Source organism: Gracilinanus agilis, chromosome 4 (genome assembly GCF_016433145.1).
Source record: "Gracilinanus agilis isolate LMUSP501 chromosome 4, AgileGrace, whole genome shotgun sequence".
Classification (NCBI taxonomy): Eukaryota; Metazoa; Chordata; class Mammalia; order Didelphimorphia; family Didelphidae; genus Gracilinanus; species Gracilinanus agilis.
Genome location: NC_058133.1, coordinates 385,540,300 through 385,565,523, shown reverse-complemented (window position 1 = coordinate 385,565,523; position 25,224 = coordinate 385,540,300). Strand labels below are relative to the sequence as shown.

Here is a 25,224-nt window from a genome sequence, read left to right as displayed (position 1 = left end):
GAGAGAGAGAGAGAGAGAGAGAGAGAGAGAGAGAGAGAGAGAGAGAGAGATTATATCTAGGTTCCGATGCCACCCTTGATAGTAGCTATCAGTCATACAACAATTTATTAAGTAACTCTAGGCACTGTGCAGCATTCTCAGGGATGTTTACATTCTATCTTGGGAGAGATTGTAGACAAAGATGGGTACATGCAAAATCATACATGGTAATTTGGGCATCAGCATTTTCAGGGATTAGAGAAGATTTTATATAAAAGGTGGCACATGGTAAATGTTAAATGTGCTAGAGGATTTGGGTTTGAATCCTAGCCTTGCAATTTAAAAGCTATGTGATGTTGGGTAAATCACTTAATATTTAGGAGTCATTTAGACTAAATGATCCCAAAGATTCTTTTCAGTTCCAAATATATGAGCCCAGGAGTCTCTTTTTAAAAGATGAAGAAACTGAAGCCTTGGGGATGCAGTCATTTGCCCAAGGTCATAGAACTAGTTAGTAGCAAAACTAAACCTAGGCTGTGGTTCCCAAACTTCCAGCCAAAGGGTATTTCCATAAGCATTTAATTGCTGCTGAAATATTTATGGAATGCCATTAGTGAAGTATATTTCAGATTGCTAATTATTTTTCATAAGAAACTGTAAAGCATTCTAATAAGAATTAAGACCTTTCAGGAGAGCATTTGGTTTACTTAGGTTTACAAAAACCAAAATGACATAAATTCCTATTCGTAAATTTTTCTTCACACTTTTTAAAGCTACATAGTTTCCCCCCTTTCTACTGACCCTGTGAATAAAGGGTAGATATTATCTCCATTTTACAAATGAGGAAACTGAGACCTTAAGGAGAGGATATACTGGAATCCAGATCCTTATTCTTCATTCCAAACTGCTGGCCTGTAATTAGTGATGATAAAGAACCCATTTAAAGTTTTTGCAAATATGAAAGTTAGACAGGATGCATTTAAGTAAAACCACTCAGCGTAGGAAATCTTTTCTGCTCTATAGTAACTGAGAAACTATTCCCCCTACTACTGAAATTGTAGGCATCTCTGAGGTGGAATATGACATTTCCCTAACAGTGAAAATAATAATACTCACAGAGGGAGAAAGAAAGGAGATAATCATGAATGAGGATAATTTCCCCTGCGAATTTAGGCTGGAAAAATGGAGTGATTTTGACTTTGGATTTGGCCAGAATATACAGCTCACTGTGCTGGGACAGGAAGAAGCGGAGCAGGGAGATTGCTGGTGATTACATAGTCATTCCAGAGAAGTGTCAATTAGCACTCATTGGCAGGCTTGGGGGGAAAGAGTGCCACTTCCTGGATTACCAACTAAAATGCCATGTAGGACTCAGGAGGTCCTGGCCCAGAAGGTTCTTTCTTCAAATGTGGAAAAGTAACAGGTGGCACCTTGGTGGATTTTGGTCTGAAGCTAAATGGTGAAGGATCGGCCAACTCCCCACTCTGCCCCAATTCCTGACCAAATGGTGAATGGAGTGGAGAGGGTTATCTTCTGTGCAAGAAAAAGCATCCTTTTTTTTTTTTTTTTGTAGCAACAGAATTCTGTTTTTCCTATTCATGCAGATCCATTTAGAAGTTTGTACACAAACCAAATTGCATCTAAATGCAATTAGTAAAGGGTGTTTGGTGAAGTGTTGTCAACTGTAGCATGTGATAAATAAGGAATCAAGAAGAAAAAGAGTAAAGAATGGCATCAGGAGAAAATGATTCTTTTATAAAATAACATAGGTTGGTCATATGGGTAGTGAGATTTAAAGGCAGGACAGTTCTATAGGGTCAGACAATACAATAAAGAGAACTGGTTATTCAAAAGTCTTGGATTCAAATTTTGCTTTTGAGTCTTTGGATAAATCATGTAGCTTCCATGGGCCTCAATTTTCTCCTCTAGAAGACCTTTACAGTCTTTTCCAACTCTAGATATAGCATCCTTTCTTTCTACCTTGTCTTGATAAGATAAAGGGAGGAAAGAATGAAATCCATTCAGTGGATGGTAGTCTTTTGGAAGGACTTGGACAAGAGTTACATATGATGGGTAGTCGTGGATGGATTGTGACCTGCCTCATGGCAGGAAACATCCCCATTTGTGATGTAAAACACAGTTCTATTTGACTATTTGAAATGTATAAAGAAATAAGAAATGCTTGGGATTCTTTTGATTGATTTTAGTCCAAAATGCAAAAAAAAAAACTTTTAAAAATTAAGATATTTATTTCTAATTTTACCTGTTCTTCAACTCACATGTAAGGCCACTTTTGTGCATTGGAAAATTAGAGAGATGTCTAAGTGGTCTGATTGAAAAGATACTATAATTCAGAGGAAGAACTGTGGAAGGAGAAACACAGAAGAAAAACTGCTTGAACACATGGGCTGTTGGAGATATTATTGGGGATGTGGACACTAAATGCTAATGGAATTAGGTCTTGATCAATGATACGTGTAAAACCCAGTGGAACTGTGCATCAGCTAAAGTAGGGTTAGGGGGGATTGAGGGAGAGGGAAAGAACATGAAATATGTAACTGGGAGAAAATATTCAAAATAAAAAAATAATTTCAAAAAAAAGGAAAAAATAGAAAAGATACTACAAGAACCTAGATGACCCAAATATGTCTTTTATTTCTTCACTATAGATTTAAATGAATAATGATAATAGCAGACAATAAATATGGTACTTTAAAGGCTGCAAAATGCCTTCTATAATTTATTGCCTCTTGACAGCTTTGTGAGGTAGGTACAGTAAGTATTATTCCCATTTTATAGATGAGTAAATATAGGCTCAGAGATAGTAACTTGGCTGCTGTAATAGAGTGAGTAAGTGTAGTTGAAGGACTATTGTATTCCTGGTACCATTTTGGATAGGTGTATATATGATATTTGATCAAAATATATAGCTGTCATCTACCATGTCTATTATTCTATATTCATTTGTATTCTGAGCTAGTAAATCATATAGCTTTGGCTGGAGGGGACTGAGAGATCATCCAGGCAAACTCACTCATTTAACAGATAGGAAAACTGAGGCCCAGAAAGGTTAAATGACAAACAATAGATAGTCAGTGGCAAATTTAAGCCTGTGGTATCTGACTCTAGACTCAACTTCAGAGACCAGGAGAATATACCTCTGCCCAAAACAAGGCTCTTCCACTCTTGAGTAATAAAAGAAATTTCTAGTTTAAGCACTGAGTCATTGATCATATATAAAAGGCCAAAACTTTCTATCTCTTTCATTCTATACTCAAGCAGGAGGAAATTGAACATTTAGGGGAAAAAAGGCACTTTAAAATCTGAGTGCTTTTTTCCTCCATACCTGGACAACTATGTGGCATATTCGTTAGACAAATGGATTTGGAGAGAGACAGCTCTAAGTTCAAATTCTCTCTCAGATACTTATTATGTCACTGTGCCAGTCATTTAACCTCAGTGTCCTCACCTGAAAAATGGAATAATAATAGTACCTACTTTACAGGGCTTTCTTGTGAGGATCAAGTGCTATAATATGTATAAAACACTTTGCAAATTTTTAACTACTCTTAAGTGCTGGCTACTAATGATGCTATTATTGTTATTTTATTGCTATTAATAATATTACATAATGCTGAATGTATAGGTATTTTAAAGTCCATAATATGGACCGAGCCTTTGTAATTTTGTACGAAGTTGTAGATATAGTATTTCTGTTTATTTCTGTTAAGATATACATCACCTATGAAAGTGCTAGGCCAATAGTGGATACTCTAGTAAAATGATTAATGCAGGTTATGCATGTCTGAGTATGTAATCAGGGCTCTGCTTTGCACATGCCCCAAAGATCTAAAATGAAGGGACCAGCTTTGGGGTATGCTAAGATGAACCCCAATTACATGTAAAATTGAAATGTTTGTCTATATGCCTATTTTACAATAATTATAACTATATAAATCCTCAGATATGTGATTTATATAGCAATATAATCCTTGAAATTTGGAACCAAAATATTTTTATGTCTAAGATTTGTGTACATGAACTAAATAGATGAATCACCAAGGAAAATCTGTCACTAAGCAGGATACACATAACCAGAGGTCACAACAACCTTTCAATCTTTGGAGCAATTTGAGTATAGTTTTTCTGCTCCTCTATAGTCTGGTCTATATATGAAATGGAAAAATTTTAGATAACCTAAAGCTCAAAATCCAGGCTTTTGCAGTAATCATACAAAATGAATAGTTTAAAAGAAAATAATTTGATTTATTCATTAAACATACCTTTTTCTTTTGTTTAGTTGTTTAAAAAACAAAAGAACAAAAAACTTTCAGACTATTAGATTTTCATATGTAAATCAAATATCCATACAATAGCAATTTTAAGCCCTTTTAATTAAAATACTTTGTATAACTATAATCATACCCTTCCCAACACACATTGTATTGGGAGGTGATAATTTGTAAGCTTCACTTTTTAAATTTATAGATGGAAAAGGTTATTCATATCCTCTTTTCTTATTTATGAAGAAATGGGCTGTGATTATTGTTTTTTAAAAAAGAGATGTAGATTTTTGATCTTCTTCACCTAGCACAGTGCTTTGTATGAAATGAATAAGATATAGACTTGAACAGCTCAGATAAAAAAAAGTCCCCAAATAAATTGAATAATAGCATGCGTGGCATTATTATTTTAATTTCTGTCATTGCTGAGGTAAATTTCTCCCAAAATATTCTAGGATGAGCATGGGCATACCAAGTGAAGAGACCAGTTCTACTCAGAAAAAGAAAAGCAATCTCTCTCAGCACTACTATGCCTCAAGGACTATGCTTGCCACGTTACCCAAATAAAGAAGCATCGGAAATCATCTGGCAGCTTTCCAAGCATCTTAGAGGAACCATTTTTAAAAAATACTTTTTTCTAGACATGTCCCCAAACCTCTGAACCTCTGATAGAAATAATGGTGGTGGGTGCAGCGGGGAAGAACATGAACAGCTAGGAGTGATTAACTTCTGGTCTGGGAACCTCTTATTGTTATTGATTTAATAGTTTGATAACCATATCAATATAATTGGCTTACTTTGGAATCCTATGTGTTTTATTTAATGTATTTAAAACATTATTCTGAGAGGGGTTCTATAGGCTTCACCAAACTGCCCCAGGGAGTACCATGTGTTCATAATGCAAAAACGGTTATGGACCCCTGTGAGAGGTTCTTATGATTAGATTCTTTTATTGGAGATAAGGTATATGAGTGAATGCTATCCTTAGCAGACCAACTAATGCTATTTCTTCTATAATAGGTGGTCACTTTTTATCTTTAACTGGAAACACTGTGTGAAGTTTGATTTCAAGGTTGTTTTTTCTAGATCAGAAAATACACTGTTGATGGTGGTGAAGCAAATAAACATGGAAACTGTTGCTCACAAAACATCCATTCAGAAACAATCTGAAATGAAATATTTTACAGTTAAAATTCTTTTGATTAGGTAAATGCAGACTAAAAGCCACAACCTAGATGCAATAAGGAATACACATTTGATTTTCTTTAGAAATTGTTTGTGCTATTTGGAAATATATCAATAACTGCTTAAAGGAGTTGAATATTTTTAAACATATTTAAGATAAAAAATAAATTTAGAATCATAATTCATTTTAGAATGAACAAATCAATACGTTTTTTAAAAAAAGGCAAAATTCATTTATACATGCAAAAAAGAGAATAGAAGTTTTTTACATGAACACTTCTTTTACCCCTCCCTCTCTCCTCCCACAAATATCAACCACATTATAATTTAGAAACTGGATGCCAAAGCAACAGCATAGACAAGTCTTATTACTTACTTATTAGATGGTATATTTAAGGGGCAGGCACAAGGCTGACAGTCATCAGCTGTTCCTTTAGAAGGATCACCATAGAAACCAGGAAGACATCTATCACAATATGGACCACCTGTGTTATCTTTACATCCCTGGGCAGGGGAAAAATTATGGTAAAAATTAACTTGGTGTCAAAAATAATCAAAGTGGAGCACCAAAAGAATCTTAGAAATCTTAGAATGTTCTTTGCAAGGGAGATATTAAGTATTCTATATTCAATGGTCATTATTCCATTATTAATAACACAGACATGAGAATATTCAACTTAGAAATGATATTTTTGTCATGCTTTCTTTTTCTTTAAAAGTGATATCAATAATTATTTTATTTGCTACTATACAAATTTCTGTTTGACTCAGTTTTGGTCATTTATGTTAAGGAAATGAATTAGATAGGGTTTACTTACATGCAGGTTTGAATAGAACATTTATTTAGATTGTAATTGGATATTTAAATAATGAATTTACTTATGTTTAGGCAGCTAGGTGTTACAGTGCCCAAGTTCTGTACCTGGAGGGTGGAAGATCTGAATTCAAATCCAGATACAGATACTTATTAGATCTAAGTCTCTTAATCTAGATTTAGCTGTTTCCTTATCTATAAAATTTGGATAATGATAACACAATGGATTGTTCTGAAGATAAAATGAATATTTTATAAATCTTACAGTGATATTTAAGTGCTCATCATCATCATCATTAGTAGTAGTAGTTTTTATAGACAATGAAAGCCCAGACTATATACTTATATAAGATAAATTTTTAGAGAAGTGGAATTTCTTATTGCCGATCTGGAAGTCAACAAACATTTATCAAGTTCCTATTACATTCTCCCAAGTATTTTTAGGTCCTTATTGTAGTCCAGGAATTGTGATAAATACTAAAAGCATCACCATTTTAAAAAATCCTATGGGTAGCTCAGTGGAGTGAGAGTCAGGCCTAGAGACAGGAGGTCCTAGGTTCAAACCCGGCCTCAGCCACTTCCCAGCTGTGTGACCCTGGGCAAGTCACTTGACCCCCATTGCCCACCCTTACCAATCTTCCACCTATGAGACAATACACCGAAGTACAAGGATCTAAAAAAAAATCCTAGGTATGGTTACCTAATTATTCTTTAATTGTTTATGTAAAGTATTAACATAATGAAAAGGGAAGAGAAAATAAAAATTCTGTGTCAGATTTACTTGAGGAGACATAAAATTTTAGATGCTTATGACAAAAATAAGGTGGTGATATGAAAAGAAAGATAGAATTGGATTCAGAGTCAGCAAAGACAGAGTTCAGTAAATTTTCTTAAGCTAAATAAAAACATTAAATTCTTGACCCAATTTTGATGGAAACTTGTGGCTTCTGTGGTACATTAGGTGATTTATTTTGAAATTTGGAGAAATTCTATTAATAACTAATAATTTTGTATATTCTTGGTAATGATAAAATTGTGTTTTTAACAACATAAACCCTTCAAGATGAGATGACTAATGTACTCATTCAAAGTAGGAGAATCTCAAAAGTAAAATATGTTTTAAAATTTAATGCCTTATATGGAGTTGCCTCCAAAGTTAAATTACAGTGCTAACAAACTGTATTTATAATAAAACTAACATCACCTGAATATTTAATTGAACACCTAGAGGTCTAGGAACACCTCTGAAAATGAAGCTGTCTTAGGTATTTAGGAGACAAAAATGCTATCTACCATTTCTAGTGCTGAAAAGCCAACCCTGACTCATTCTTCTCCATACTTAGGTTTGGAATTTATAGCTCATGGCTCATTGGACATAGCATGATTGCAATGGGCAAGGGTGCCAAAAGCTTTTTTTTTTTTTCCAGATTTGTTTCTTATCTCAAAATTAGCCCTTATGTCTGGGGCAAGGGCCAACAAACTTCTAAGAGAGAAAGGTCACTTAGGATACAACATTATGAGAATACTTTTTGAAGAGTGGTATCATATTTTATCTACAATCTATATTTATTTATACATTAATATTGATACTAGTAAGATTTTATGCCAACTTCATTTTAGTGGCTTATACATATAATTATTTAGCTTTTTAAAGTTAAGCTAACTAAGACCAGATAATAACCAATAAACATTGTTTTAAGTAATTGCTAAGGGCGAGGTACTGAGGACATGGAAACAAAAATGAGAGAAATTCTGCCCTGGAGGAGCTTATATTATTATAAGAGAAAAAAAATCATACACAAAGAACCAGATTTAAAAAAAATCTATGTAAACAAAATGCAAAATCATTTTGGTGCATAGGGAGTAGGTAACACTAACATGTGGGTGATTAGGAAAAGTTTTTTGTTAGGTAATTCTTGAACTGAGTATTGATGGGTTGATTCCAAAATGGAGATGTGAAGGGAGAGAACATTCTCAGAACACTGGGCAATCTCTGCAAAGACAGAGAGGTAGAAGAATCCATACTGTCTAGAGAGAGAGTAACAAAGGCCCCATTGTGTGTGTGTGTGTGTGTGTGTGTGTGTGTAAAATATGTAATCATTGTCAAAAGATAGGGTGCAGCCAAATTGCAATGACCTTTAAAGGACAAAAAGCAAAAGGGAGCTACTGATATTTCTTGATCAATTAAGCCTGTGCTTTCAGATTATTGGTTTATTAGCTATGTAGTGGATGGATAGTAGAGGGTAGAGAAACCCATCAGTAGGCTTTTGTAATATTCCAGGTGATAAGTGATGAGGATAGTTACACATTTGGGTGGAGGGTGGTAGAATTGGGGTATCATCTAAGGAGAAAGGTGCCCAGGGAAGCATTACCCAGAAGAGTTGGGAATCTATCCTTTGAGCAGTGATGAGTAGGAGTAGTCAAACACATGAGAGCTCTGGAACTGTTTATGTCCAAAGGTGATAAATTCATGATAATAATTATATTGGTCTACACACAGGCATGATTATTCAGTCATTTCAGTCATGTCCAACTCTTTGAGAATCTGATATTTTGGATTTTCTTGGCAAAGACATTAGAGTAGTTTGCCATTTCCTTCTCTAGCTTATTTTACAAATGAGAAAACTGGGATGAACAGAATCAAGTGACTTGCCTAGGGTCTCATAGTGTCTGAAGCTAGATTTGAACTGGTTTTCCTTGACTCTAGACCTGGTGTTCTTTTCACTGTGCCACACAGCAGCCTAAACACACGTATATACTCTTTAAAATAGATATAGACAAAACACTATATTGAGGTAAACCATATTAGAGAGTCATGGGCACAAACATTTATGTTATATAGGCTATGAGTCATAAATTTATTGAGGCACGAATGTATTCCTCTAAGTGGCTATCGAGGCCATCAAGTCTAGCTTCCCATTTTATGGTTGATGAAAATGAGACCCCTCCAAGATTAAATAATTTGTTTAAGATCACATGGGTAGTGACAGAGCCAGAAGTCAAACCAAGACTCTCTTGATTTCAAATCCAGCATTCCTTATCTTTTTGTATAATTAACAAAACAAAAAGGGGATTTTCTAATGGAATCTTTCAAAAAGGATCTTTGGAATCAGAAATATTCTTTACCTGCTTAAGCAGCCCCATTTTTAGAGCTCAGTTGAAGCTTGCCTAATTGAAAGTCCCAAGTTATTTCATGTCTTTTTTTTTAAATTTTTATTTCTAACTATGAAAAAAGGTAAAATGGGGAAACAGCATACACCAACTTCCCACATCCTCTGAATGCAATGTTATAGGCAATGGAGATAATGTAGAAAAAATGTAGAAAATACAATTTTTCTTGTGATTGCAGTAATAAAAGAGTGGCCTGCTCCTACTGAAATAGACATCAATACTGGAAAAAGATGAATTGCTCACCAAACCTCAGGCAAAAAGGTATTTCCAAATCTCACTAGACCTATCAAAATGTCCATCATGCATATCAATAGAAGAATGAGGAATGATACTATCATCTTCCTGTGTGGACAGTTTGAGGCTCTGAAAGGATCCTGAGTTACTTTGAGATAGTAGTTAAAATCATTTTTTTTTAATATGGGCTCGATCTGGGCTTTGATCTAAAGTCATGAGTATATTTTAGTTCATTTCCAAACATATTTCAAAGGGGGAAAAAAAGCAGTCTATCAGTAAAATATCTCTCTTTCACTGAAAAAGACACCATGAATAATAATCAGAATCTAAAAGACTGTGTAAATCTTGACAGTAAGAATATCTTTGAAGTGAAACATCTCTTTTTCTCCCCTACTCAAACATTGGTCTCTTTGTGGATCACACCAGAAATCTTATGATCCAAATTGAATAGTAACATTTAGCTAGGGGGAATGAATTCTCTCCACCTTCCTTTCACTTACAGGGCACTTAAAAGTCATCAGAATATACCCTAGATGAACTAGTCCTTGGTTTCTTTCTTTGAACATCATGCTCAATTTCCTCATGGATGCTAGACTTTTATTCTATCTTCATTTATTTATTAAAAAAAACCAACAACAACTCTTATCTCCTGCCTTACAATCAATACTGTGTATTGGTCACAAGGTAGAAGTAGTGTAAGGGCTAAACAATGGGAATTAAGTGACTTGCCCAGAGTCACACAGCTAGGAAGTGTCTGAGGCCAAATTTGAACCTAGAACTTCCTATCTCTAGACCTGGCTCTTAATCCACTGAGCCACCCAGCTGCCTCCTCTTTTCTATCTTTATTTTTAAAAAAAATCCTTCCCTTCTGTCTTAGAAGTGATTCTAAGTGTAAGTTCCAAGGCAGAAGCATAGTAAGGTCAGACAATTAAGGTTAAGTGACTCAGGGTCATCCAACTAGGAAGTGTCTAAGGCCATATCTGAACCTAGGACCTTGTATTCTCCTTCCACCCATTAACTATATACATATCTAAAGGTTTTGTATTGGAACCTCTTTTTTGTTTACACAATCTCCCTTGGTTATTTCTTCTGCACCTGCTGATTCAATTATTATAGGTCTGCTTGTAACTCCTGAGTTATATATTTAACCCCAATTCTCTCTCTGAATCACAAACTCACCTTACTATCAGGCTACTGGATATCTCTTGAACATCCCATGAGTGGCTCAAACTCAGTATCTTCAAAATACAACTCACTACATTTCTCTCCTAAACCTATTCTTCCTTGGTGATTTTTCTATTTCTTTTGGGGTTACCAGCCACCTCCCAGTCACGTAAATATGTAGTTTTAAAAGATAATAGATCTAGGGCTAAAAGGGATCTTAGAGGCTATTTAGTTCAACGCCTTCCTTTTTAGATTAGGAAACTGAGGTCAAAACATATTAAATGACTTTTTAAGGTCACTCAGGGAGTAAGTGCCAAAATAAGAATTCAAAACTGGTTCCTCTGACTCTCTTCCCCTGAATAACCTCAGAAACATTTTTTCCCCCTCCACCTTTTTATCCAATATGATGCTTTCTATAACCTACGTCTACATCTTTCTCACATGTCCCATTCTATCCATTCTATTAAAGGTGTTTTTTTTAATCTCTCTCTCTGTCTCCTTAAGAGGCTAGGGAGCAGGATTTCTCTCTCTGTCTCCTTAAGAGGCTAGTGGATCAGAAATGAGAGGAGTCAGTGAGCCAGAGCTGAAGATTCTGTTACCAGGGAAACCAAGACTGAGGAGAGGAAGTAGCTGACCCTCTGACAGGAAGTTGGGGGGACAGTTGGTCAGTGAGGAGAGAAGAGAAGCAACCACTAAGAGTTGAGGGGCTTTTGCCTCTGGGATCTCTAGAGAGTGGGAGGTCTGTCTCATAGGCAAGAATCTGCTGGCATTTAGCTATTGACAGTTTGGGCAGCTATAGAAAACTGATTGAAGGAGTGAGAGTGGTGGCTGTCTAGTATTTTAGGGAGTTAGATAGTTAGTGAATCATTTATAAATAAGAGTAGGATATATTAGGTCTGGTGTGCCAGGCAGAAGAACCTGTCCTGAAAAGATAGAGATAGTTTTAGGAAATTTTGGGTAGTTATTAGGAATTTTAGGTATATCTATAGGTTGTAAGATTTATAATCTCTCTTTTCTCTTATCTATTTTTCTATCTGTACTTCTTAAATTAAACAAAGTTTCTGTTAAACTGCTCTCCTCACTTTGTTGAACTTCTTAATTTAATCCTTACAATTCATACAATCTCTCCCCTAATTCAATACCTTGTGCCTGGACTTCCTCCACACATCCTTCCCATAGCTGTGAAATTCATATCATCCCCCAAAGATATAGCCCTATCATTCTGCTAATATAAACACTGGCTTTCTATTGCCTCTAAATTTTCAGCCATTAATGTAGAACTTTCCACATCTGGCTGCTATCTGCCTTTTCAGTCTTAAATTATATGATTCCTCTCTCTGCCCTTTCCAGGTCTAGTCAAACTGACCTAATAGCTGTCTTCCACAGGCAGCGATTAGAACAGTGGTCCTATAGTCAGGAAGACTCACATTTCTGAGTTTAAATCTGGTCTCAGACCTTACTAACTGTATGACTCTTGCCAAGACTTGATGCTGTTTTCCTTAGTTTCCTCATCTGTAAAATGAGTTGGAGAAAGGAATGGGAAACCACTCCAGTATCTGCCAAAAAACTCCAATGAGGTCTTAAAAAATTGGACATGACTGAACAACAAAAGCTGTCTTCCATACTTTGATTGTCCATCTTCTACCTCCTTGCTTTTGCACAAGTGTTCTCTCATGTAAGGATTGGGTTCCTTTTTTAACTTTGCCTCATGGAAACCCTAGATTCTTTCCAAACATAGCTCAGGTGTAATCTTCTTTCTTCTCAAGTCCTTTTCTGGTCTCCTTTGGTGTTATTCTATCTATCTGTCTATCTGTCTCTCATGAAATTACTTTTATATCCAACTTTTTATACTTGGGAGCTCATTGTATCATGCAATTTTCATGAGATAGAACACTTTCTTGATTTTGCATCCCCATGCACAATGCCTTGATGTTTCTAGGTATTTAACATAAATATGCTAAATTGTTCAATTTAATCTATCAGGAATGATATCTCTGAAGTAGATTATCATCATGGATTTCCTTTTTTTTAAAAAAGCCCTCTTATCTTCCATCTTAGCATCAATGCTAGGTATTTGTTTCAAGCAGAACAACAGTAAGGGCTAGGCAATTGGAATTAAGTGACTTGCCTAGGGTCACACTGCCAGAAGTATATGAGGCCAAATTTGAACCCAGGCCTTCACATCTATAGGACTGGATCTCTATCCAATGAACTCCCATGGATTAACTTTTAGAAGTGCTGAATGAGCTTTTCCTTTTTTATTATTAAGTAATTATTTTCTATTTTCATTAATCTCCTAGGATAAACATTCTGAATTAGATAATATAATATTTTTATTTCAGTGAGGCAGCATGATAAAAAAGGACACATCACTGGATTTAAAATCAAGAGACCTGAGTTCAGATCCTAATCCTGGATCTTACTACTTGAATGACAATATATAAGCAATAGAATCATAGTTTTAGCGCTGGGATGGAGTTCAGAGATCATCTTGTATTCCTTTTATTTTACAGATGAGGATAATGAGGCCTACAGATGTCAAGTAACCTGTCCAGGTTCATACAGGTAATATATACATGAACTAAGGTTCAAATCCAGGTTCTCTAACTCCAGATTCAAGTTTCTACTCTACCACTATCTCCTGGGAGCCTCCAATTCCTCCTCTATAAAATGGGGATAGTCATGATTATGCTATCTAGGTTAAAATGTTGTGACAAAGGTGCTTGCTCTATAAACCTTGAAATACTACAGAAATGTTAGTAATTTTAATTCTTTGTAGGCCAGGGATGAGCATTTCCTATTGCATTTAAATGAGGCAGTTAAAGGTAAATCTTGGAGTATTTTTTTTCCTGAAGGTACATTTTAAAGACTAACAGTATAATTAAAGTGAGAATGATTTAATGTTTCTATTCATGAAAAACCTACTGATCCACAAATTAAGAGGATCTTGTTTTATATTGCAATGCAATTAAACATAATCTTGTATGGGGAGACATAGGAAGAGCAGCAATAAACCTATATGCCAAATTACATTTCAAAACATCTGAATTTTCATTTTGGACTTTTCCCAGCAGTTTTTCTTTAACTGAGAGAGTAGGAGAAAAAAAGCTAGAGAAAGAGAGAACATTAAGAAATACAGACAATACAGAGACTGCCTGAAATTCTGCAGGGAAATGAGAGTATGATATCCTGCTAAATTGGCACTGGCTCAAATTGTGTTTCTGCAAGACTAATGAAATGAGAAATGTTGTTTCAAGCTTCATGCCATGTCAGACAATATAAAACTAAAATGCCCTTGAGTTAATCAGAGCAGTCTATTCAGCGTAATTCACCAAACCAAAAGGCTTCTTAGTGGGATAGAAAGAGCTCCGTCCTCAGTAGAATTTTTCTGGATAATGGCATGGACTTAATTGTTGATTAAGTAGGCAGCTAGTGTGAATATACATTAGATTTTTGGAAAAAACCAACAACAACAAATTATGTTCCTTTGTATTGAGTTCAGTCCTCAAGCTTTTAATAATAAAAGAAACAACCAACACAGCAGACCCTAATTAAGTATATTTATCAATCTGGTTCATAAAAATATCATAGAGTAATACCCCTTTCAGTGATTCTATATTCCTTGTCACGATAGGTTCAAGGGATGACTTGCCACTCAGATAGAAGATGTAGTACACTTGCATGTAGAGCTGAAGGAGTAGAATCTTATATTTAAACCTTAGATATATATCCCTGTCATCACTCATGTCATTTAGGTTTCAGTTTATGCTGTTTCAATACTTGAGCCTAATATGAATAAACTCTTCTTCTTGCTTATTTGTCAAACCGACTCCATCCTGATATGAGGGCATTCTTAACTTGCAAAGCAGTTCAATATAAAGATCTTTCCTGTCAAAACACTTCTTTCTTCAAGTACTTGAGGTCCCCAAGGTGGTCATTCAGTTGCAGGGCTATATTGAGCAGATCTCATCCCCGTCAATCAGAGTCTCTAAAGGCAGGCACACTTACCAGACATTCTCCTGTGATGTCATCACACGTCTCTGCATGGCCAAAGCACTGACATGGTTCACAGATGCCACCGAAAATGGTACCATTAACTCGTCTATGCCCAGGCCAACAAGACTGCAAGAGAGAGAGAGAACATCTCTGTCAGGCTGTTGCCTATGAAGGATTGGTTTTGTTTTGTTTTTGCTAAATTCCAAGAAATTTTTAGCAACTCAATTTTTAGCAAAAAGATTTATCAGGTGAGAGAAGTCATTAAATCATAAGATAGGGCTATTCCTTCTGATTTCGAGGCTTTGTACTGACCTTAGTTTTATTGGCAGGTGTGAAATTAGAGGAAACATTAGCATGAATTCTCTTCTGAAATGATAAAGTAAAGCAGAGAAATGAGGAACAGAAGTATGACAGCTTCAAGGCAAGAAGTATAGACTAAGAAAGAGCCAGAAGACAAAATACTGATAGAGCAGAAATTGAAAAAAGAATTAAATATGAAGACTCTTCAGAGAGTCTCTCTAAAAACTAAATACAATGAACCTCCATCTCCTAGACTACCTCATTTCTATTCCTTTTCCTACCAAGACACTTTTAAAAATTAATTAATCAACAAAACCCTACTTAGTACATTCTCTTTCTCATATTTCCCCCTGCCCAACTGAGAAATTTAAAAAACCTCTTATATGTATATTCAAGGAAAACAAATTACAACATTGACCATGTCCAGTGGAATATTTTCTTCATTTCAGGACACCTTAGAGATCTTTGTTTTGGAATTCTTTTTACTTATTTATATAAAAATGCACCTCCCCTCCCCCTTTGCTTCTCTCTTCTGTCCCTGTGTTCTGAACATGGATATATACCCTCTTTATTCACTACACTGCTCTGCTTCTTTATATATCAGTGATTGATTTTCTTTATGTATTCAGTTAATAAAAATTTACATATAGAATTCATTATCCTTTCATAAATTTGTTTTTATCCATATTGCTTACCCATTTTAAAGATGAGAAGCTCTAAAAGATTTGTATTAATGACCCTGATACTTTGTACCTCAAAATGTAATTAATAAATATTTTAATAATGGCAAAGAGTTTTTAGTTCTTTTCTCCAGAATATCTAGCCATGGTGATATTGTGTTACCTAGGAAACTTTTTCCCGTGAATACAGAATGTTGGCTGTGCTTGCCTCTTCCTTCTTTCTCTATCCCTTCTAAGGTTCTCAAAGACATTGTTATTTAAAAAAACCTTTTCTGATGCCCTTTGTATTTATATCAGTCATTTTGGGGAGGAAAATCCCTTCCCCCAAATCCAGATAGAACACTTATTATATATACATAAGAAAAAAATAAGCAATATAGTGGATATATTTGACAATACAGAAAATATAGCATCTTAGGCATCACCTGTCTCTTTGCCATGAGGAACAAAACATATATATATATATATGTATATGTATGTATAAAACAAATGTATGTATTCCATTTTCTTTCTCTAATATCATCACTGGTTTTGATTTTACACAGAATGACATTCCTCTTTAGGAATCAAAAACTTTATTTTAAATGGAGACACCAACTCCAGTTCTTGGCCATATTTTCATGAAATTGATTTATCCTTTAGCTTCAATTTAGAAAACAAATGCCATATGTTTTTCTCCAATAATGAGAGATGTACCTGGCAACAGACTTTTTGAGAGAGAGTGAGTGTGTTGTGTGTGTGTTTGTGTGTGTGTGTGTGTATGTGTTCCCAGAGAGTGTTAAGGATAATTTATATTTTTAAGATTTTTCTCAGGCAATAAGGAATTTAAATGCTTCAAATGACTAGTATTTATTAATGTGCCTTTGTATAAATGATCCTTATTCTACACAAGTTTTATAACAGAGGAGACTGATGCTGTAATATTTTTCTGATGTCTACTATACAGGCCATTTGGCTCTCCTAAAATTAATTTTTTCACTTGAGAGTTGTTAATTATTATCATATCCATGAGAAAGATATGACAACTTGGAATGTTCTTTAGAAAAGGGGTAATCTCTATGGGAAAAAATTAGAAGAGAATACTAGAGGAGGTTTTTAATTTGAAAATATGTCCATCAAAGTGAGCTGTGTCAATATATTGTCAGAAGTGTTTCTTTTATTGCATTAGATGTTTGAAGCTATGACTAAAAAGCTTTGTATTATAATTTATTTTATTTTTGAATTTATCTCTTAAATTGTTGTTTTTATCTTTTCTTTTATAGAAAGGTATGCAACCATTTTGTTTTCTTCTGCTTGATATTAATTTTGATTAAAATAGATTGGCCCTAATATATTAATCTCCTTTACTTATTCTTGCCCATGACAAATCAATCTTCTTATTATGGCTATATATGACATTATATTATTACTATACATAACACTCCATCTTTCATCTCCATGGCTTTGCACTGGCTTCTCTCTTTCTTCACCCCCATTGCCCTCTAGAATTCAATCCCACCTCTCCTTGTCTCTTAGAATTCCTAGTTTTCTTAAATGATCAGTTCAAATGCCACTTCCTGAATAGGGTCTTTCTTGTTTCCCCAGCTACCAGTGTTCTCTTCCCTCCCCTATTAACTTGTATTTATTTTTATTTATCTTGAATATACTTATACATTTTGTCTCACCCAATTGAAGGTAAGTTCTTTGAGGATAGAGATTGTTTCACTTTGTGTTTTTTATCCCCTATTACAGTGCCTTAAACCATCTAGCTTCTTGCTGATTGATTTTTAATGTCTTAGATTACATGCCTTGGGCCAATCTGTTTATTTCAGCTATAATTTAGGCAGCCAGCATTCATCCAGTTTACTTTTAGGGGGGAACACTTGATATTCTTTGGAACTACAAAGAAAATGGAAGAAAATTAACCCTGACTTCTAGGAAATTATTTTTAACAACTTTGCAGAGAGGAAAAACAAAAAACAAAACCCCAAACTCTGTAGACTTGAAGTCAGGAGGTCCTTAGGGTTCTAGTTCTGTTTGTTGTTGTTTTTGTTTGGTTTGGTTTTATGAATATTTTCAAGACATCTAGCTTCTCTGGAATTCAGATTCTTCCTTTTGCCCACAAACATGCTCATGTCTCTCCCATCCTGAAAAATCCCTCATTAGATCCTTCCATATTTGATAACTATCATTCTATAGCTCTTTTGCCTCTTAAAGTTAAACTGCAAAAAAGGCCATCTCTAGAATGAGTGCCTCCATGTTTTCTCCTCTTATTCTATCATTTATCCTTTCAGTCTGGCTTCTTACCTTATCATTGCATTGAAATGTCTCACCAAAATTACTAATAATCTTTTAGCTGCAAAATTCAAATACTTTTTCTCAATTCTCATTCTCTCTGGCTTCTCTTGATCATGCCTCCTTGATACTAGGTTTTCAGGATACAATTCACTCCTGGTTTTTCTCCTACCTATATCACTACTCCTTTTCTTTCTCCTTTGCTGAATCTGCCTCCAGATCATGCCCTGTAACCACAGGTGTTCTTCATATTCTGTCTGGGCCCTTTGCTCTTCTTCTTTATTACTTTGCTTGGTGATCTCATCAGCTCCAATGGATTTATTACCATTTGTATGCAGATAATTCTGAAATTACCTTTCCTAACCCAGTCTCTATGCTGACTTCTCATATTACTAAATACCTTTAAGACGTCTCCAACTGGATATCCAGGAGACATCTTAAACTTACTATGTCCAAAATTGAACATTATCCTTTTTCTTACATTGTCCTTCCCTATCTGAACACCAAATTTACCTTCTGAATTATTACTGTAGAGTGCAACACCATCATTTCAGTCCCTCAGCTCACAACCTGAGTCAGACTGGACCCCTCACTCTCTCATTATCTCCTTACCCCCATCTCTGAGGCTTCCCAATTTCACTTTTCCAACATTTCTCAAATATGAGTCCTTCTTTCCTCTGACATTACCAGCCCACTAGTGAAGACTCTCCTCAACTCAGGGTTGGACAATTATAATAATCCGCTGATGGGTCTTTCTTCCACAAGAGTATGTTCTCTCCAATTTATTTTCCATTCAGCCACTAAAATGATTTTTCTAAAATTACATACCTTCACTCCCTGCTACCACCCACCCAACTCAACAAACTCCAGTGGATTCCTATCACAGCCAGGAGCAGGTACAAACTGTTTCGTTTGGCATTTAAAGTCCTTTGTAACCTAACTTCCTCCTATCTTTCCAGTCCTCTTATACTTTACTCCCCAACATATATTCTCTGATCCAGTGATAGTGAGGTTCTGGCTATTTCATGGATCAGATACTTCATCTCTTGGTTGGAGGCATTTTCTCTGCCAGTACTCTATACCTGGAATGTCCTCCCTCTTCTCTTCTGACTACTAATCTCCCTATATTCCTTTATGTGCCAACTAAAATCTTGTCTTCTACAGCAAGCTATCCCCAATACCTCTTAATTCCAGTGCCTTCCCTCCATTTATTACTTCCTATTTATTTTTCTTTGTATGTGTCATTAGATTTTAAGCTCCTTAGAGCAAGGGACAGTCTTTTGCCTTTTGAAAAATTTTTATCCCTAGTGCTCAGAATAGTGCCCAGAATTTACTAGGCAATTAAAAATGTTTATTGATTGATTGAAAATATGGGTTTGGGAGGGGAGTTGAACTGCATAAACTTTAAAGCCTTTTCTAGTTCTTGAGCCATGATTCTGCCTCTCAAGGTAGAAGTTATTTTCATTAGTTGTATAATATAATCCTGGTGAGTTAAAAGTTACAAATTGGCAAAAGAGAACAAAATAATGTTTAATGAGAAATATTAGAAAAGCATTTTTTCCAGCTGTGGATTGAAAAAAAAGGAAGAGAGGGGGCACCTGGGTAGTTCAGTAGATTGGGAGCCAGGTCTAGAGATGGGAAGTCCTAGGTTCAAATCTGGCCTCAGACACTTCCTAGCTGTGTGACCCTGGGCAAGTCACTTAACTCCCATTGCCAAGCCCTTACCATTCTTCTGCCTTAGAACCAATACATAGTACTGACTCTAAGATGGAAGGTAAGGGTTTTTTTTTAAAGGAAGAGAATATCCTGAAATGATAGATTATGATAGATTCATGTTATTTATTATTCAAAATGTTACTTATATTCATATTTGATTAGAGACAAACTTAAAGAGCTGCACTGACATTTAAGCTTATCATTTCAAAAAGTTTTATGTTCTAAGGACTCAGTTAAGTCCTGGGAATACAAATGGGGGAAAACTCCCTGTCTCTGAGGAATTTACATTCTGTGGGGAAATTTGATATCAAAAGGAAAGTAAAGTATCAATCAATCAAAGAAAGATTTATGCAATATTACTATATACCAACTATTTGCTAAGCTTTGGGGTTGGGGGGACAGAGAAAGGACAGTAAAGGCTCCCTGCTCTCAAGGAGCTCCCATTCCAATTGTTATTCTAATATGTTTTGTTAATATTTAAGTACATAGCTAGAAAGTAATCTAAAGGAATGGCACTTACATAAGCAAAAAAGGCCACCTGGAGGAGATATTGCTTGATATGAATCTTAAAAGGAAACCAAGGATTTTAAGAATTGATGATGAGGAGGGAGAACATACTGGGTACTGCCAACTTAAAAGCACAGATATTGAAAATGGAATGCCCTCTGTGAAAAATAGCAAAAGGAGGTCAATGTGCCTGGATTGTAGAATGTGTGGAGAAGAGTAGACTAGGAGAATACTGGAAAGAGTCAAGCAATAAGGGGCTTTAGATGTCAAACAAAGGGCCTAATATTTGATTCTGTAGATAACAGCAATATCAAAGTTTATTTACAGAAGAGAATAAAGTTAAATCTATGTTTTAGGAAGATTATTCTTCCAGTTGAATGGAGGTAGACTGTTTCTACTGATTAACCCCTTGCTGCCTTAATATCGCAAACCAAAACACCCTGGTATTGTACTATTAATTGCCTAGCTAAAGGAGACAGCTAGAGAAGTTGGTATTTTTAAGTGTCTCATTCTTGCCTCTTTTTAGCACTAAAAGATTTAGTTCCGGAAGATGAAGATTCCAGAGTCCTAGGAAAAGGTCTTTTTCCTCTCTGGTCTGATGGGTAGATTTCTTTGATTAAGTGAGACCAACTATACTCAGATGAGAACTCTCTCTTCTATTTCTTGTAGCTAAGAATATACATTTTCCTCCAACAGGTATAATATTCTTTTTCCATAACCACCTGCATTTTATGAATAGCCATCTTTCTTTTCTTTGTTTCACACAATGTTACTTTGAATAATGTTTAAATTATGAACACTGAAGTAAAACCTATATGTAAGGAGACTTCTATATCATGCTTAGTATAGACTGCTATTCATCTTGCAATCTACTCTAACTGGCTAGAATAAATGACTACTTGCTTAACTCTTAATTGACTCCTTACTGCTAATATGTGATCATACCTTAGGAACCTCAGAATTGGTGAATGATAATCTTGGGTTTTTAAAAAATTCCACCCATGGGATCCAGTGAGTTTACCAAAAGAAAGACTGATTAAGTATTCTTAACTTTAAAAAAAGTTGCCTAAATGGAGAAAACTATGGTATTCTCAGAACAATATTTCTAAAAAGCATAAGATAAATACATTGAATTACAAACAAAATAAATTATTCTGAAATTTATAATGTGATTCCCCCCCCCCATCCAAATTCAGGGACACCTAGAAATCTATCCAAGGTTTTCTTGGTAGGGAATCCCAGGTTAATAGGCCCAGGTATAAGAGGAAAATGTAAATAATACCAAGGACAGAGCTTTGGGGATACTTGTGTTTTGTAGACTTAACATTAATAACCAGGAAAAAAGACTGAGAAGGAGCAACTTGGTAGGAGGAGAATGAAGAAACAGCACTATCACAAATAACTAAGGAAGAAAGACTGTCTAGGAGAAGTTAATTACCAGTCAGATGATGCTGAGATGTCAAGAAGGACATGCCACACCACAGAACGTAACCTTCATGTTCAACATATGCAAACCCTACATATTATCAAAGGCCCAAACCATGTCTACTTTCTCTTTGAAGGTTTCCTCAAACCCTCTGGTCCATAAGGTTTCTTTCTCTTTTGAACTCTTTGGTGTTTACTGTTTTTTTTTTATTAATCGTATTAATCAATCAATTAGTTAATCAAGATGCATCTATGAAGTTCTACCTGTTATAAGCCCAGGTCTGAGATAGGTAATTACGTTACAAAGCCAAGAATGAATCAATCCTCTCAAGGGAATGAAATGCTGCTCAAAATTTAATAAATATTTGTTAATATTTGTTTATTTGATCAACCAAGATTTGACCACCAGTTATTCAAATATAAATCCATTACACTCTCAGTGTCCTACACAGTCTTCAAAATATGTCTGCTGGTATAAAGGCAAATTCAGACAGGCAGAATTAAATTGAATCTCTGTTTTTTTCTTCTATTCAGGGACTTTTACCACAAATTTACAAATTTCACTAAGGGCATCACCACAGATTCCCTCTAGTTTTCCAGTTACAATAAAAACAGTTGGTGTGAATAAAATCCTAAGACCTATGTAGCATATAGAAACATACAGTATTTGAAGGAATAAGGGAGCTAGCTGACAAGCAAACGCTTACAAAATCTCTATAAATGGCATTCTCTTTGTAGTGTTCTGAAGTGGAAGATCTTGGCATTAGTGAATATTTCCTTGTGGGCAAGAGTTTTGAAAGATTTAAGCTCTTATTTACTTCAAGCCATGCCCTACTATGCTTCTGGACATGTGCATATGTGAGAATGATACAGATTTCATGCTTGTTCCTTCATGCTTAGGGTACAAGTATACTCAGCAGCCTTTCAACAGCACTACATTGGAAAGAAAAATACATAAAAGGGAAGAACCTATAAGAATAAATAAAAAAAATACTAAATTCAAAGGTGACTGAGTTGGAGCTTTAGGGAGGGGTATGTGCATAATATTAAAGAACACATCAATCTTAGTATAATCTAAAATATTCAGGTGCTCTAATAAACAGCCCCTGTACTTCAGAATCTCATCGCCATATAAATGAGAAAAGCTGTAGAAAAATTGCTGAAGTAAGATCTTCCTCCTTGATCTAATATTTTCTGAGCCTCTAATCAGTTTGCACTTTAGGTAATGCATTGACATTTATTTGGGGCTGGAGCAGAGAAAACACTATGTAGAATGGATTTCGGGAAAAGCAGAAAAGGAAAAGAATTTCAGGGATAAGTACATATCAATGATTTGGATAGAAATGATAGGAAATGGCCTTTGTAATTCCAAAGCATTCTATATCTGGGTTGCATGCACATTATTTAATAGTATAAAGATGATTTAATAGTCTCATAAAATTCTCAAAGAAATGACGTGTGTTTCCAGAACTGGCTTCCAATGTGATGGCAAAAAGAATGGTTATCTCAATAACCCCTTTTCAAATTTGTACTTGAAGCCATCATTTTGAGGAAATAAACATTCACTAATTAATGTGCTTTCAAATAGCATTTAAATAGATCTATTTGTATATAATAAGTGATGGGATGATGAAACAGATTCTTGAAAACAATGGGGGCTGTAACCTAACCAGAATTATTTGAGATAAAATATTTAAACTCTTCTTAGAAACCTACCTCACAAGAGGAGCCACTATACCCTGCAGGGCACTGACAAAACTCCACTGCCTCTGCAAGGTCTCCGTCAGTGGGATATGGCACAGCAGATTCAAGAACAACAGCTTCCAACCTAGTGTGGAAGGAAAAAATGTATTTAGAATCACATAAAAGCCGAACTCATAGGATTCACATGTTGACCTGGTAGTATAGCTATGGTCTACTAAGAATGAGGGCAATTCTCATTGTGGTAATTTCAACAGAGTAGGAAGACAAGTGAACATTTACCCTTTCTTTGAAGTTCATGATATTTATTATATTAAGAAACGCCTGGTCAGTTTAAAGTGCTTGCAGAAAACTGCTAAATCATTATGAAATGCAGGGGGTCCATTCTTAGCCTGTGATGGTAGGCTTCAGCTCTGATTATATTTGTGGCCCAAGATACAAACAGCTGGAGGGATTTTATAACAGAAAACATTGCCACTTTGGACTAAACCACAACTATATTTTGGCATCAAGAACTGGTTATGTAGCTTCATTGTTTCCTGATTACAATCTTGTGGATTTTCAAAGCAGATCGTGTAGGGCAAAGAAATATTTAATAGCTGGTTTTTGCTTTAATGTGTCACAAAAAGAAGCCAAGAAAATAATTTTGGTCTATTTTTCAGAAGTCAGATTTCAACAGCTCTCAAACTCATAGAACTATTAATTCTTGGTTAGAAATTATTTGACATGTTACTTTATCCAACCTATGAATGCACAAAATCCCTCTCTACAATATAACTGTGAAGTGTTCAGTTAGTCTCAGGTTGAAACCATCCATTGATGAATTTCAATCTACTGAGGCAATATTGAATGGCTCTAATTGCTAGAAAATTTTTTATTTATCAATTCAATTGTTATATAGGCCTTAATTATATCTTTGAAACTTCTGCCATTCTTTTCTTTGAAGAGAAAAAGAGAAAATCTCTTCTATGTGTTATCCTTCTAAATGTTATATTGCAATTATCATATACTTTTCTTTCTGAGTCTTTTCTAGGTAAAACTATCTCAAATTCTTTGTACTGGACCTCAAAAGATCTTATTTCTTATTATTTCACCATTACAGTTGCCCTCATAAGGATAAGCTCTAGTATTTAATATAATTTCCAGGTATTCCAGCTTTGGTTTTTTGTAAAAAATATAGAACTATTTACTTTCTTAAACTCAGTATGATCCTTCCTTTAATGCAGTCTAAGATTGTCTTAGGTTCTTCAATATAAATCATAGTGAGTCTCTTTTTCATGTAAACTGTTGTCTAAATATTTTTCCTCCAGTCCATCATGGTGCAGTTGAATTTTTGAACCTAAGCGAAAGACTTTACATTTATGCTAATTAATTATTATCTCTTTAGATTTTTCCCCTACCCTGTCAAGTTTGTTTTAGAAACTGATCCTGTCATTTAACATGTTTATTCTTATATTTTTGCCTTATAAAAATTTAATTAAGCTGAAATTCATGTTTTCATTCAGCTAATGTTGAATAATATAAAGCCAAGTACAAGTATCTGTAATATTTAACTAGAAATCTTCCTCCACTTTGGAATTGACCCATTATGAAAACTCTTCAGTTATCATCATTTAGTCATAAATGTGCTTAATTATAATAGCATCTAACCTGTATAGTTTGGTGTCACCCACAAGAAGAACACTGATGAAGGCCAAATTATATATATAGCTTTCTCTTTATCAGGGACAGTTAGACTGTCTGGAATAAGGAAGACTCAAGTTCATATCTGCTCTCAGACATTTAACAAATTGTA

At 35.0% G+C, this 25,224-nt stretch overlaps 1 protein-coding gene across 1 annotated transcript in view; it reads right to left on the bottom strand.

Moving 5' to 3' along the window:
• Positions 1-25,224, bottom strand: part of LAMA2 (laminin subunit alpha 2) — a 625,852-nt gene that overhangs the window by 298,142 nt on the left and 302,486 nt on the right. The window contains 3 exon segments of the mRNA XM_044676961.1: positions 5,824-5,951; positions 14,839-14,952; positions 23,445-23,556. Coding sequence (XP_044532896.1) covers positions 5,824-5,951; positions 14,839-14,952; positions 23,445-23,556 — 354 coding nt within the window.